This window comes from Onychomys torridus, chromosome 8, assembly GCF_903995425.1.
Source record: "Onychomys torridus chromosome 8, mOncTor1.1, whole genome shotgun sequence".
NCBI classification, from domain to species: Eukaryota; Metazoa; Chordata; class Mammalia; order Rodentia; family Cricetidae; genus Onychomys; species Onychomys torridus.
Genome location: NC_050450.1, coordinates 83,193,960 through 83,208,406, shown reverse-complemented (window position 1 = coordinate 83,208,406; position 14,447 = coordinate 83,193,960). Strand labels below are relative to the sequence as shown.

Here is a 14,447-nt window from a genome sequence, read left to right as displayed (position 1 = left end):
CTCCGCCTCTGCTAGTCCTGAGAGGTTTTTGTTGTTGTTTTTCAAGTGCAGAGACCAACATAGGGTTTCATGCGTGCTAAGCAAGTGTCATACCCTCTGAACTACACTTCCACACCGATTTTAGACGTTTTTCACATGAGAAAAGAAAACGCCGCCTCTTCCTGGGCCACTTGGATATTTATGGAAGCTAGCGGGTTCCACGCTTATAGGATAGAGTAAGTAGTATAGGCTTGCATCCTGGTTCCCAATTTCACAAGCGTTCTTTCTGGGTCCATCACAGGAGTGGAAAACCACCAAGAGCTCCTACGGCATAACAAGTGAGCATCAAGACAGGTGAAACAGGTGTCTTTAGGAAAAAGACAAGGCAGGGATGACAGGGTTAAAGGAGAGGGAGAGTGAAGGAGACGGGGTGGGGAGGTGGGGGGGGGGGGAGTGGAGTGGGAGGAGCCAGGGAAAGGCAAGAGTAGAAGGCTAATCGAAGGGTTAGCGGGACTCTGGGGAAGAAGGGGTTAACCCGGGGCTCGCCCCCTTAGAAGTCTAGGGGAGTTAGCAGCGGGAGGCGGGACTTGAGGCCAGCGGCGGAAAACAACAGGCCACCCCCCGCACCTCCACGGTTAAGGGGGTGGGCCCCGAGGAGAGCCACGTGTCGAAGCGCAAGGCTATTGGTTCTCGCGGAGTTGTTTGTGCGCGGCCATTGGAGACGTCAAGGCGCAGGGACAAGCCGATTGGCTAGGCGTTGGAGGTACAGCCAGGGCAGGCATAGGGAGGAGGCGGTCGAAGCGCTTCTCCTAGCCGAGCTGGGCCGAGCAGAGGGCCGGTGCCAGCTCCTCCAGTTCCAGGACAGCTCCGGGAGCCGAGCCGGAGCCGCGGGCGCCGTCGCCATGCGCTGGGTCCGGGCGCTGTTGAAGAATGCGTCCCTGGCAGGGGCGCCCAAGTACATCGAACACTTCAGCAAGTTCTCTCCGTCCCCGCTGTCCATGAAGCAGTTTCTAGACTTTGGTACGGAGTCAGCGTAGGTGGGCTCAGGGGGCGGTGGGCGCGGAGAAGGAGACCCTGGCAATGACAGGGTAACGACCGAGGAAGAGATTCTGGGTGGCAGGAGGGTTGGCTTGGACGAGTGTGGACAGGAACGGGTAAACGGCGAGGCAAGTCTGGCTGCCCAGAAAGAGTTAAAGGGTGCCCCTTCAGACTGTTACTGAGGATGGGGCCTCGGGAAAGCATTGGGAGGAGTCATGGAGAGTAAGAGGCAATGGGGGTACAGGGCCCCATCCAGACGTGATAGAGCTAATGGGGGATCCTGACTACTGAGAGTGGGAGACTAGGAGTAAATAAATAGCCGACATGCTGCTGGGACTGCCAGGGAGATCCAGTCATCTGGAAGACCTGTGCTGTGCTCGAAGGGTGGGGTACTTCTGAACTGAGTGAGGGAGAAACCCCGGGGCAGCTGGGAAGGGGGCCCTCTGAGTAGGAGGTGCTGACAGGAGGAGCTCCCCTGACTGGTGAGCCTCCACCCCTGCAGCTGCCCACTGGGCAAGGACACTTGAAGATCAAATCTGTTCTGGCCTGGCAGCCGTTTCTAGCTGGGCAGAGCCCAAGTTGCCATAAGGTAGTCAGGTGCCTTACATCGTCCCATGGCTATCCCTGAGTTTCTGAAGATCACCCACTACCCTTCTGGGGGTGGAGGTGGCTGTGGGGCAGGAGAAAGCTGTGCCAAGTGGTGGATGGAGACATTGTGTATCCCCCTCTGTCTACATGGCATTCCCATGGTGCCAGCTGGTGACCAGGGGTGGGCCCAGGTCTTTCGAGAGTTGGCTTAGGTTACAGCTGCGTCACAGACAGAAAGACAGGGAGGTGGCAGACAAGATTTGGGCACCTCTTTTCCAGGAGGTGCCTTTGTGTCTCCCTGTTCTGTTGGAGTCTTGAGCTTTGCTTATGTGGGTAATCCTTCAGGACCCACTCTAAAGCCCAAGCAAAGTGTCACAGCTGGAAGGGGCCTTCAGGAACCCAGCCCACCTGTATGGGGAACACTGAGCCCCTCCAAAGGATGGTGGCATACCCTGGGTAACCGAAGCGCAGCCTGGTTTTGATCCTGGGTCTCCTGTCTCTAGGCTAACACTACTCATTCCTCCACTGCCTGTCCCTCTTGACCCTGGACCAAGGTCCCCATTTGCTTCACAGATGGTCATTAGACATGGCCAATTCTCCATTGGCATCCATCTGTTTCCTCAGCCTGGATGAGATGGGCCTGCCTCAGGGATGTCACTGAGTTCCTGCAGTCCTGGGGAATCTAGGTACAGCACTCCAGGGAGGAAAGCATTGCTTAGGTACCTCTGCCCCCGGGCCAGTTCCTTGAAATCAATGCCTACCTAGAGGGATGGACAGAAAAGTGAGGTGACTTAGGCAAGGACAGTTCAGAGTGAGTCCCAGGAACATCTTGTTTCCTTAGTTAAAGACAGATAGGGGTTTAGCTGGGGGTCAGTAGGTGATACCTCTCCTGAAGTGTCAAGCCAGGTGGTGGGTTCTCTGGGGGGAAGGCTCAAACACTGCAGTGTTAGGAGGGCTGCCTTACTGTGTGCCATGGATAGGTCACTTGGTCATTTCAGCCTGCCCCGCCTCCACGTGTGTGCCGGTTCCTGTGCTTTGCAGCTATTGACTGGCTCCTTTCTTACCCTCAGGATCCAGCAATGCCTGCGAGAAAACTTCCTTCACCTTTCTCCGTCAGGAGCTGCCCGTGCGCCTGGCCAACATCATGAAAGAGATTAACCTGTTGCCCGACCGAGTGCTGGGTACCCCCTCGGTGCAACTGGTGCAGAGCTGGTGAGGCCCTGCGCATGACATCACCCCTCCATTATCACCATGTTCTTAGGTCAGAGGCTAAGACAGAGGCAAGGCACAGGGGCTCCAAGAGACTGGGGAGTTGCCCAGGATCACGTGGAAATCCTCAGCTTGAACAGGGACAAAGGTCAAGTTCAGTCTGTGTCTCACCATCCTACTTCTAGGAACTAGGGTCCATCCAAAGAAGTGCAGCTTTCTCAGTTAAGAGCAAAAGTCATGCTAATGTCAGCAATAACCCTTGGCCTGCTCCTGGAGCCCAAGACTCTGTTTGCCCAGGTAACTTGGAGAAAACAAGAAATAAGGAGATGATGCGGTTATCCAAGTGGCAAGACAGTTATCTAACTGTCTTGAGTATTGGGGAAGCATTCAGTTAAACACAGACAATACAGTCCCCAAAGAGTTCAAGGGCAGGGATCCAGTTTATTACAGGTAGCCGTAGGCACAGAACTCTGTCTGGAGCTGGGTAACTGGAGGTCACTAGCCAATAACCTCACATGAAATATAAACAAAGGTGTGTCTGTCCCTGGGCATGTCCCTGGCTGATCATCAACAGACTTTTGTGGCAACTGGACAGAAATCTAGTCTTCAGGATTTTCAACTCGGAATGACCAAGGTTTCCCTAGGACTTGGGAACTTGGGTCATACCTATGGACCCGACACTGTCCCGTGTCTAAGCATATGGCAGCAGCCAACTGTGGAGCTCAGTGATAAAAAAAAAAAAAAAAAAATGCCTTTTCCCAGCATGCCAAAGCCCTGGGTTGTTCCTCGGCAGCTGAGTAGTTTAGACAGCACTAGTGGTACCAGCCTATCATCCCAGCTCGAGGGCTGAGGTAGGACAGTCATGATTTTAAGGCCAGCCTGAGGAATTTAGTGAGACCCGGTCTCAAAGCAAACAAAGGGCTGAGACTGTGGGTCAGTGGTAAAACTGTTGCCTGCTCTAGATGAGGCCCCGTGCTCAAGTCTCAGTATCACACACACACATACACACGCACACGCAAAGACACAGCGGCAGTTTCCCACACGGAGCCCATGGTGTTCCTGGGAAATGAAATTCTGCCAAGACAGGGCAAACAAGGTGCAAACATGTGGAGTAGTCATGAGCAGGGAAGGCTAGGGCCTTTCTGTCTGTCGGTTGGTTGGTTTATGAAATGTCATTGATATGACATCTCCCATTGCAGAAGTGTAACATGTCCATTTTGACATTTCTAAAACATAGAAGTGTACATGGAACACGTCCGCCATAACCCTCTTTCCTACCTGCTAGGGTGTTCTGCAGTCCTTTGGTGCCTTCCAGCATTGTGTATGCACGTTGAGGTATATCTCCCCGGCTTATTCTAAAGAGATGGGTTCCTGTAAGGGACAGGGTTGTACACACAAGGCCAGGCATGTTGTAGGTGCACATTGCCTACTGACAGAAGTCATGGGGAAAACGGAGCTCAAGTCTCAGTATCACACACACACACACACACACACACACACACACACAGTGGAGGCAGTACCCTGTTTTCCTAGTGGTTGGGAGGGTGAAGCAGGAAGATAGTAAGTTCAGGAGTTTAAGACCAGCCTAGGCAACATAGTGAAACATGTTTCAAAGCAAAACAAATGGGAAAATTGAGATGGATATACAGAAGGACTTAGATACTCCAAAGCTATAAAGAAGTGTGGGGGAGAGGCACTATGACTGTAACTGAGAAGGTAAAGGGTGGGTGGAGGGCAGGGTTTGATTTTCAGGTGGCCCGGCTAGGTTATCCATCACTGAGCCCTACACCTGGGAGGTTCAGGACCACTGGGCCAATCTGCGTGTCTTATCACGGGGTGGCCAAGCCATGGGGAGGGGACAGAAGGTACCGTCTGTTCTCCCGCCCTCCTCCAGTCTGTCCGGCTGACTGGCTTGGCTGACTCACCAGCCTGTCCCAGACTTCATGACAGGACTTCTCAGCCCCCTCCCAAGACACCGTTCTGAGGCATTCAGGAAGGTGTGGAAGGCAGGAGGAGGGCACAGGGCCGCTGGACCACCTGTGACTCCTCTTCCTGAGCCTTTGAGACATCTTGGGGCTTAGCCTGACTTATTCTTCCCTCAAAGCTTGGAAGGAATGCCAGGACACAGCAGGAGGGGCAAAGTCAGAGAAAACACTTCCCCAGTGGATGGTTCATCATACAGGAGCATGCCAAGGGGGGAATGCCAAGGGGGTTACCATTGCCATGGTGAAACACCATGACCCCAAGCAAGCTGGGAAGGAAAGGGTTTATTTGGTATACACTTCCACATCATAGTCCATTAGTGAAGGAAGTCAGGACTAGCTGGCACCCCATGGCTTACTCAGCCTGCTTTCTTATAGAACCCAGGACCACCAGCCCAGGGATGGCCCCACCCACAATGGGCTGGACCCTCCTGCATCAACCACTAATTTAAAGAATGCCCTACAGACTTCCCTACAGTCCAGTGTTATGGAGGCATTCTCTCAGTTGATGCTCCTCTCCAGTGACCCTGATTTGTGTCAAGCTGACATACAACTAGCACACACAGCTAGAATTTGGACAGTACCAGCCACGGCCCCATGCTTCTGGGCAGCCACCCCTGTAGGTCAAAGGTGATATTATGTCGGAAGTTTCAGAGGCAATGAAGCGATAAGGACAAGGGGTGTGCCAAGAAGACAGCATACCTGAGGGCTCTGGAGCATCAGGGGCCATTCTAGATGCCAACGTAGATGGTCTGTAAGCTTCATGTCTTCCCCTAGCAAGTGAGTCTCCTCACCGTCTCCAGATGAGAGATGGAGGCTCAGGAAGTGAGGAGCCTTGGCTAAGGTCAGTTAGGGGAGTAGTGGTGGATTTGAACCCAGGTCATGGGTTCTGGAGGCTGCATTTGGAAAGGGACAGGAAAAAGGCTTTGTAGGGGGTTATGCCCTGGGGCGGTGTTTTCCACATTCCGTGCAAGACTGTGGGAATGTAGGGCTCACCTACAGGAATGATACATCTGGTCCTACCTACGTGCTACCAGGGTCCAGAGAGGTGTCCATTGGTTCCTCTCAGGAGGAAGACCACCTGACGAGGCTTGGACAGGTGGGGAGGCTCCTCTAGGAAACACAGCCAGTGACACACTCCCCTCCCCCTGTCACTGAGCTTTGTGGAGTTGGAAGGAGTGCGTGGAGAGGGGTGATTCAGTGGGAGAGGGTGTGTGTGTGTGTGTGTGTGTGTGTGTGTGTGTGTGTGGACATCACCCTCTCACCCACCTCCCTGGTTTGTCCACAAAATGTGTGGACCCCAGGCCCTGCCTATGAAGAGCCCCCTCCCCCCCCCAGAAGCCAGTTAGCCCTCGTCCTGAGCAGACAGAGGCAGAAGGCCCACCAGCAGTGGGCTGGACCCTACAGTAAGCCAGCCAGGTCCCTCCTGGCCCTAGCTAGGTAACCAATGCGTAACCCCACAGGTGGTGATCCCCCAAGGCACTTTTTAAAGCTCCTGCTGTGAACCCCGTTTACAGTTGGGCTGGTACATTTCAGTGGTCTTCGGGAACAGTCAGTGTCCCGAGCCTGCTGCCCATTCTCAGTGACCCCAGGTGTGAGATATGCCCACTCACTCCCTTCATGCCAATAGCCATCCTTCTCACGTGGCCGTGGGGCCTGGTTCACACCCTTGTCCCCAGCTGCTGTTGATGCTGGTCCACACCCACAGATACACACACACACACACACACACACACACACTCTTTACGCTTACACACTCACTCCCTTGGCTCAGCCATCCCTCCACTCCCACACAGTACTTGCAGGTGGCTGCACACCCTCTTCCCTCTGCTGCTTGCCTCTCCCTTCAGGCGTGCATCCCTCTCTCTGGAGGCCCTTCCCCTCCAGACCTGGACGCATACTCTGCCTTTAGCCTGCCTCTCTGCCTTTCTTTCCCTGGCTCTGGAGAGGGGCCACCCAAGTAGCCCATCCCAGTGTCTCTCTCTGGAGAATCCAGCTCTATCCTAGGTAACATAGAAGGTCAGGCCCATGGTACCTCAGGGCTAGACCAAGGGCCCTGAGCCACATCCTCCCGTGTTCTCCCCTGGGTCATAGGGCTACACCCAGCATTGTTTGCCTATGGAAATGGCTCTTTGAGGGGCAGACAGGGATGTGAGTCTCGACAGTGTCCCCACGGCAACAGTGCTACCTCTGTCAATATGTCCAGAGGCCCTTTGTTCCTCGTCAGTAGTTGTACCTCTTCCCTTGGAAGTTCACTGCGCGGCCCTGTGTGGGCTTAGAAACTGGGACCCTGTCCATTTCTACCTCTGGGCATGCCCAGAGCCTCCTGCCTCTGACCCTTCTGTCCCCACCCACCTTGGATCTTGAGCAGGGGTCATGTGGCCCCACCTTCTAACTGTTCCCACCTCCTCTGCCCCCTTCCCTCTCCCACACATTCACACTTGTGGCTTCTCTCCCAGGCCCCCTCTTCCTCAGAGCCCTTTCATCGAGTAGCGATCAGAGGCCCTGTGTGGGCCTCCGAGCCCAGGTAGGCAGCAGTGGTCAGGTCATAGCAGTGGCTCAGTGAATGTCAGCTGCCACACCTCTCTAAGGAGCCTGAGGTCCTCCTGATGGAGATGTGTGCTGTGGGTGGGGGTGAAGGCAGTCTGGCAGGAAGCTGGTCTCTTTGTTCATCCTATCCCCAGCTAGTGAGCCAGAAGAGCAGCTCCCACAGGTCTCGTGCTAGGAAGGACAGGGAGGAGCTCCAGACTGAGCCTGTTCCTGCCCCCAGCGCAGGGTAGCCTGAAGCTTGGCATGACTTGTAGCCTGCCTACGGCACAGGCAGTGGAACTGAGTGAGTGTGCTCAGCTGGTGACAGGGTTTTGAGCCACCAGCATTCCGAATGCTCCCTGTGTGCTGGGAAGTAAGAAGAGCTTCCACCTTCCTGGTGGAGAAACAAGCCCAGAGAAGTTCCGTTGCTTCCCCCGGGGCCACGCTAGAACCCAGCAGAACCAGCTCTCCTCTGATGTCAGTTGCGGGATGCAGAGAGAAGGGCGTTCTGCACAGAAGAGAGCTTGAGTAGAGGCCGAGGTGAGATCCTGAGCCGTGGCAGCACTGTAGGTGGCCGGAGTTCTGGAGACCCATGAGGCCTTGCTGGACTCCTGCCCAGCTGGGACACTGCTCTAGAGTTCATTCTTGCCTCCCTTTTTTTTTTGGGGGGGGGGGTTCAAAACAGGGTTTCTCTGTGTAGTTTTTTGGTGCCTGTCCTAGATCTCTCTCTGTAGACCAGGCTGGCCTCGAACTCACAGAGATCTGCCTGCCTCTGCCTCCCGAGTGCTGGGATTAAAGGCCTGAGCCGCCACCACCCAGCTCTTACCTCCCTTCTTAGAGGGCCGAGTGCTTTGGAATAGGTCCTGACCTAGTGTCTCCTCGAGAGATACTGCTGGGCTTCAAGAACTCCCCCTGATGGGGCTCCAGGTAGCCCCTCCCATCCTTAGGCCAGAAGTGTTTTTGTCATAGGGAACAGAGGGAGGCTGGTACTTTTCACCTTTCCAGAACAAGCTACAGGCTGGGTATAATCTGAAGGGGAAGCTAAGGTCATAACTCAGTGGGGCAAGGGGTCAGTGGTATCAGATTGGCACCTTTTACTGTCGCAGGCAGACCCACCTCATATGTAGACGCTCAAAACACTGGCTCTGCTTTGTTTACTAACCTTTCCTAGTTGGAGAGGAGACCTGGCCCTCTGGCCAAGACTATAGGTGGAACAGACAGCAGGGCCCACCCACACCCACCCTGCTCACTGGTGTTGCAGGGCAGAGTGAGCATCCTGGGTCCCACCTAAGTACAGAGCTAGCCCATACCTACTCACGTTTCTAAACTGGGGTTCCCTAGGCGGGTTCAGATCACTGTGGGAGAGGCCCTTTGCCAGCTAGCTGCCAAATACACCTATAGTCTATTAGACGCCTTAGCCCCCTGTCGGAGGTGCTAGGATCTCAATCTATAACAGTGCTCAGCAAGGCAGGTGGTTATCTGAGCCCTCGGTTTCTGTGGACTTTGGTACAGTTGGGCCTCAGTCCCTGTTCTATGCAGCCTCTAGGAAGGGGTTATTTCTGGTCCCTCCTAAGGGACCCTGTACACCAGTACAGGGTTCTAAAGCAAAGAAATGTGCTGTAAGGGAACTATTGGATTCAAAGTTTCCTTGTACAATTTACTAGGTTGTCAGAGAGACCTAGAGCCAATGAAACAGGGTGTTGATTGTCAGCGGGTTCACCTGCTGTGGCGTCTGAGGGGGTCGGAGGGAGCATTGTATACCCTCAGCTGAGCTCACAGCCCCTTCTCCCTTCACACAGGTATGTCCAGAGTCTGCTGGACATCATGGAATTCCTGGACAAGGACCCGGAGGATCACCGGACCCTAAACCAGTGAGTAAGCACCCTCTTCAGGGACAAGAAGGCAGGTGCAGGCAAGGACATCTTAGTCAGGGCCCCAAAGATAGAATGCCAGCCAATGCAGGGAAAGGCCCCCACCTTCAGGGGTACCCCAAGAAAGGGGGAAGACAGGCTACTTCTGGGAAATCCAGGTCGGCTGGGAGAGATGCAGACTCCAGTTATCAGTGTGCCAAGAGGATGTGGGAACCCTGCCCTCAGGAACAGACCTTCAGAGGAACTGAGAGCTTTAGGTGTAAGCAGGAAGATGGATGGGCCGCGGGGAGAATGAGGATAAGCTTAAGGTGTGTGAGCACTGTGCCTCCGTGAGGCTGGGAGGATAGAGAAAATGAAGTGAAAGGAAGTTGAGAATCGGGGGGGGGGCTGCCCCCAAGCCTGAGACCGGGTAGGGGCAAATGTCTGCCTTCTCCGAAGGTTCACTGATGCTCTGGTCACCATCCGGAACCGGCACAATGACGTGGTGCCCACCATGGCGCAGGGGGTGCTGGAGTACAAGGATGCTTACGGCGATGACCCGGTCTCCAACCAGAACATCCAGTACTTCTTGGACCGCTTCTACCTCAGCCGCATCTCCATCCGCATGCTCATCAACCAGCACAGTGAGCTCAGGCGGCCTCGGAGAGGGCAAGGGGTCCGGGAGGGGCATGCTGAGGAGGGGCACCTCCCCTGACGGGGCTCCCCACTTCAGCCACTATGCCCAGAGGCCCAAGTACCATTCAGGAACTGAAGGGTTACTGGTTTAAGTCAGGTGTGGTGGCACATGCCTTTAATCCTAGCACCTGGGAGGTTGAGACAGGAGGATCAATCACATGTTTGAGGCCAGGCTTAGCTACATCATGAGACTTTGTCTCAAGAAAAAAAAAAAAAAAAAACTTAAATAAAAAGAAGCCAGGCAGTGGTTCTGCACACCTTTAATCCGAGAGGCAGAGGCAGGTAGATCTCTGAATTTGAGGCCAGCTTGGTCTGCATAGCGAGTTCCAAGACAGCCAAGGATACAGAGATACCCTGTCTCAAAAAAAAAAAAAAAAAAAAAAAAAAAAGTACATTTAAGAGGGTGTGCTGTGGGAGAAGCCTTTGGAAGGACTGCTGCAGGGTGCAGAGGCTCTGGAAGACCTGACCTAGGGAGAAGACTGGACTTGGGGAGCGTGGTTAGCATGGGAATACAGAGGGCTTACAGATGAGGTGAAGGGTGGGATATTTAGGAAGACAGGCCTAGGCCCTGTGAACTAGCCAGCAATGCCTCCCTCTGCCCACAGCCCTCATCTTTGATGGGAGTACCAACCCAGCTCATCCCAAACACATTGGCAGCATTGACCCCAACTGCAGTGTGTCTGATGTGGTGAAAGGTAAGCACCCCACCATAGGTCCTGCCCACAAAGGTGCTCCAGGGACCCCTCCCAGATATCCTGGCCAGAGGGTGACCCATTCCCAGTGTGTGTGTGGGGAGGGGCATGTCCCCATGGGTTTCATGTTGGTGATGCCCAATGTTAGTGCCTGCTGGGTTAGCCACCCATAACCTGAGAGGTTCCCTCTCCTCTCAGATGCCTACGACATGGCCAAGCTCCTTTGTGACAAGTATTATATGGCTTCACCTGACCTAGAGATCCAGGAAGTTAATGGTAAGCAAATGAAGCTGTGTGTGTGTGTGTGTGTGTGTGTGTGTGTGTGTGTGTGTGTGTTTCAGAGCACTGGGGACAGGCCAGAATAGGGGAGCTGGGTGGAGGGTCAGGTTCCCCTAGAGGGGAGCTGTTCTGTGTTACTGATTTGTTGGATAACTGCTTATTTTTTTGGCGCATGCATCATGTAAAGAAGACAGGCAAGGGGGCTGGAGAGATGGCTCAGTGGTTAAGAGCACTGGCTGCTCTTCCAGAGGTCCCGAGTTCAATTCCCAGCAACTACATGGTGGCTCATAACCATCTGTAATGAGATCTAGTGCCCCCTTCTGACCTGCAAGCATATATGTAGGCAGAACACTGTATACATAATAAATAAATAAATCTTTTTTAAAAATTTTTTATTTATATTTATCTATCTATTTGTTTATTTATTTTGGTTTTTCGAGACAGGGTTTCTCTATAGCTTTGGAGCCTATCCTGGACTAGCTCTGTAGACCAGGCTGGTCTCGAACTCACAGAGATCCACCTGCCTCTGCCTCCCAAGTGCTGGGATTACAGGCATGCGCCACCACTACCCGGCAAATCTTTTTTTTTTTTTTTTTTTTTTTAAAGAAGACAGCAAGCTCTTGCCCTCACAGAGCTTACATGCTGGGGAGGTTGGAACCTGTGACAGTTAACCACTGAACATGTAAATACAGCAGCTATTTTCAAAGCCTTGTAACTGACAGGCTGATGTCATTGTCCTTGTAAGTGAACAAGGACATGATGTGGGGTCAGAGGACAAAGGCCAGGCAGAGTGATGTGTGATAGGATATCTCTCCAGAACACAATGGCTTAATTAAGAGATGCCTGGGTGGCCAGCCCCAGGTGGCGTGTTTAGAGCCAGAACCTCCTCCCAGGAAGCTGGGCAAAGAAGGACTGAACTTGTACCTTCCAAGGGTTGCTAGCTACGGCAGCTTGGAAGGCACACAGCCACGTACTAGTTACAGCTGTGGGGAGAGGGAGGGAGGTCTGCTCTGCAGGAAGGAGGGCTGCAGGGTCACACTGTAGATAAGATTGTGGAGGGTTACATTGCTGTGTGCGCCTGTCCTTGGTCTGGATCCCCACAGCGGCCGATGCCAGCCAGCCCATTCACATGGTCTACGTCCCTTCCCACCTCTACCACATGCTCTTCGAGCTCTTCAAGGTAAGAAGGCTGCCCTCCCCTGGTCAGCCCTTGGCCCTCAGCTTGGGCGACACATCCCTTACTGTGTCCTCCATTCCTTCCCCAGAATGCCATGCGGGCCACTGTGGAAAGCCACGAGTCCAGTCTCACTCTCCCCCCTATCAAGATTATGGTGGCCTTGGGTGAAGAAGATCTGTCCATTAAAGTATGTGACCCTTGACTTGACCTTGGGAGGTCACAGGGATGAGGGTGAGGAGTAGAGACCATAACCCTGATTAGTCTCTCACTGGTCCCCTGTCTCCTAGATGAGTGACCGAGGTGGGGGTGTCCCCTTGAGGAAGATTGAGAGGCTCTTCAGCTACATGTACTCCACAGCCCCCACACCCCAGCCTGGCACTGGGGGTACCCCGCTGGTGAGATGGCTTCCTCCAGTCCCCCTGGCTCCTGCTTTCTTAACTCCCAAGCATACTCCACCCTCCCCCATAGCTGGGTGGTGGAGGGTCTCCCATCTCTCCACTGCTTGCTGAAAGCCCCCTGCCAGGCCTCTGGTAGAGCTTCTGTCCAGCTTCACTCTCTGCCTCCTCGGCAGTCCCCTGCCTGCCACCCACTCCCATCTGCTCCAGAAGTGACCCTTCCCCACCCCTGCTCCAGCACCCCTGCCTGTCCCTAGCCAGGCATCCCCAGCTCACTTTACGACCTGTGGCTTATCTGCAGGCTGGCTTTGGATATGGACTCCCCATTTCCCGCCTCTACGCCAAGTACTTCCAGGGGGACTTGCAGCTCTTCTCTATGGAAGGTTTTGGGACAGATGCCGTCATCTATCTCAAGGTGAGGCCCACCAGGGGTAAGTTTGCGGCTAGCAGGTTTCTGCCTAGCCCTCATCCTGGTTCCGGACTCAGAGCTGGGCCTTGGCTCCTCAAGCGCTGTAACTTTAAGCTAATGTGGTAGGGAATTTCAGGGGTTCCAGGGTTTGTGAGTAGAGACCCTCTTCTGAGGACTCAGGCTTGGAAGAAAGGGGGCCTTTCAGATCTTGGCCTTCCGTTGAGAGGCAATGTGCCCTGGTGATTGATAGAGACCACACAGCCCAACCTCCTTCCTCTCTCCTTTTTACCTCCATGACCTTTGAGGGAACCAGAGCAAGATACAGAAGGTTCAGACCCTTTTGGGGGCTTTTCTGGGTCTGGGGTAGTGTCTCAGCTAGTGTCTGGTTATGGGGCTAACTTAGACATGGGTTAGGATGCCAGGGGTAGAGATCATCAGGGCCCAGGTGGGAAAGGGTAATGTGTCAAGGAGCAAGGAAGCGGGAGGCTGACGGCAGTTCTCCCTAGGCCCTGTCCACGGACTCAGTGGAGCGTCTGCCGGTCTACAACAAGTCTGCCTGGCGTCACTATCAGACCATCCAGGAGGCCGGTGACTGGTGTGTGCCCAGCACAGAGCCCAAGAACACATCGACATATCGGGTCAGCTAGAGGCCTTCTCTCCCTGGCACCTGGGAAGATGCTGCCACCTCTGAATCCAGCCACCACAGGGACCTTCCCTATCCCCTGGGGTACAGAGGGTGAAGCTGGGTCTCCCTAATGGCCAGGTCTGTCTTTGTAGAAATCTCAGTGATCCATCTGTGGTGGTCCCTAAGTGCCAATCTGTCTCTATGGAGACACTTAGGGGGTTTCCCTGGAGTCTGGTCTCCATGGTGATGCTTGAGGGTTGTGGATGGCTCTACCTGATGGGGTGCCCCAGAGACACTTCTCCACAGCAGTTCTCCCAAGACCAGAGCTGTCAATTTTCTACCAGAGACCCTGGGTCCCCTTCACTGCCTGCATAGTCCTGGCCTTCCGAGAGTCTGTCCTGCTTGCCTTATCCCCACACCCTGTACAGGTATACTGGGCTGTGTCTTTTGTCAGTGTTCAGAAGGGAGGAGTGCCCTCAAGTCTGGAGAGAGGATGGAGGCGGGGGTTGCACCCTTGATCCTAGTCCTATGGCCTCTCTACTGCTACTCTGGACATTAAGGCTGCAACTGGGAACTTGAGTGGGTAGTGGCTCTCCTCCAAGGCCCACTTCTAAAGTGGGGGCACCTGAGAAAGCCCAGAGGTGACCCGCCCCACCAGGATTCCAGGGTGATCTTGGCAATGGTTGTGATGCTTCCTAAACCCTTGCCCAGCATGTCCTCACATGCACACCTCCCCTGCCCAGTGTACACCCACCCTATCCTGCCTGAGCTTTAGACCCCCCCCCACCCCGTGCCCACCATGTGTGCACAGGTGACTCATCCCCAGGACACCCCATGTACATAGCCAGTTTTGTAATCTCAAACACCCCCCCCCCCTCCGCACACAGGGGTTAAAGCTGTGTGTCCTCCCAGTGACTGGGATGGTGACAGTGACATCCACAGTAAATAGATGAAATGAGACTGGCGTCTGGCTGCCTTGCTGGGCAAGGGGGAGTCCAC

General features: G+C 54.2%; 1 protein-coding gene across 2 annotated transcripts; it reads left to right on the top strand.

Annotated features, from left to right (window-relative positions):
- Positions 1-736: 736 nt before the first annotated feature.
- On the top strand, positions 737-14,408 carry Pdk2 (pyruvate dehydrogenase kinase 2). 2 transcript variants are annotated; one of them, XM_036195730.1, is made up of 11 exons: positions 737-999; positions 2,676-2,817; positions 9,125-9,196; positions 9,635-9,819; positions 10,477-10,566; positions 10,762-10,839; positions 11,946-12,022; positions 12,108-12,206; positions 12,307-12,414; positions 12,716-12,829; positions 13,330-14,408. In XM_036195730.1, exons 1-11 carry the CDS (start codon positions 882-884, stop codon positions 13,468-13,470), a joined length of 1,224 nt encoding a protein of 407 aa, XP_036051623.1. In that variant the 5' UTR covers positions 737-881; the 3' UTR covers positions 13,471-14,408. The 2 variants fall into 2 exon arrangements, with proteins under 2 accessions (XP_036051623.1, XP_036051622.1); XM_036195729.1 differs by lacking the exon at positions 737-999 and adding an exon at positions 2,274-2,291.
- The last annotated feature ends 39 nt before the right edge of the window (positions 14,409-14,447 follow it).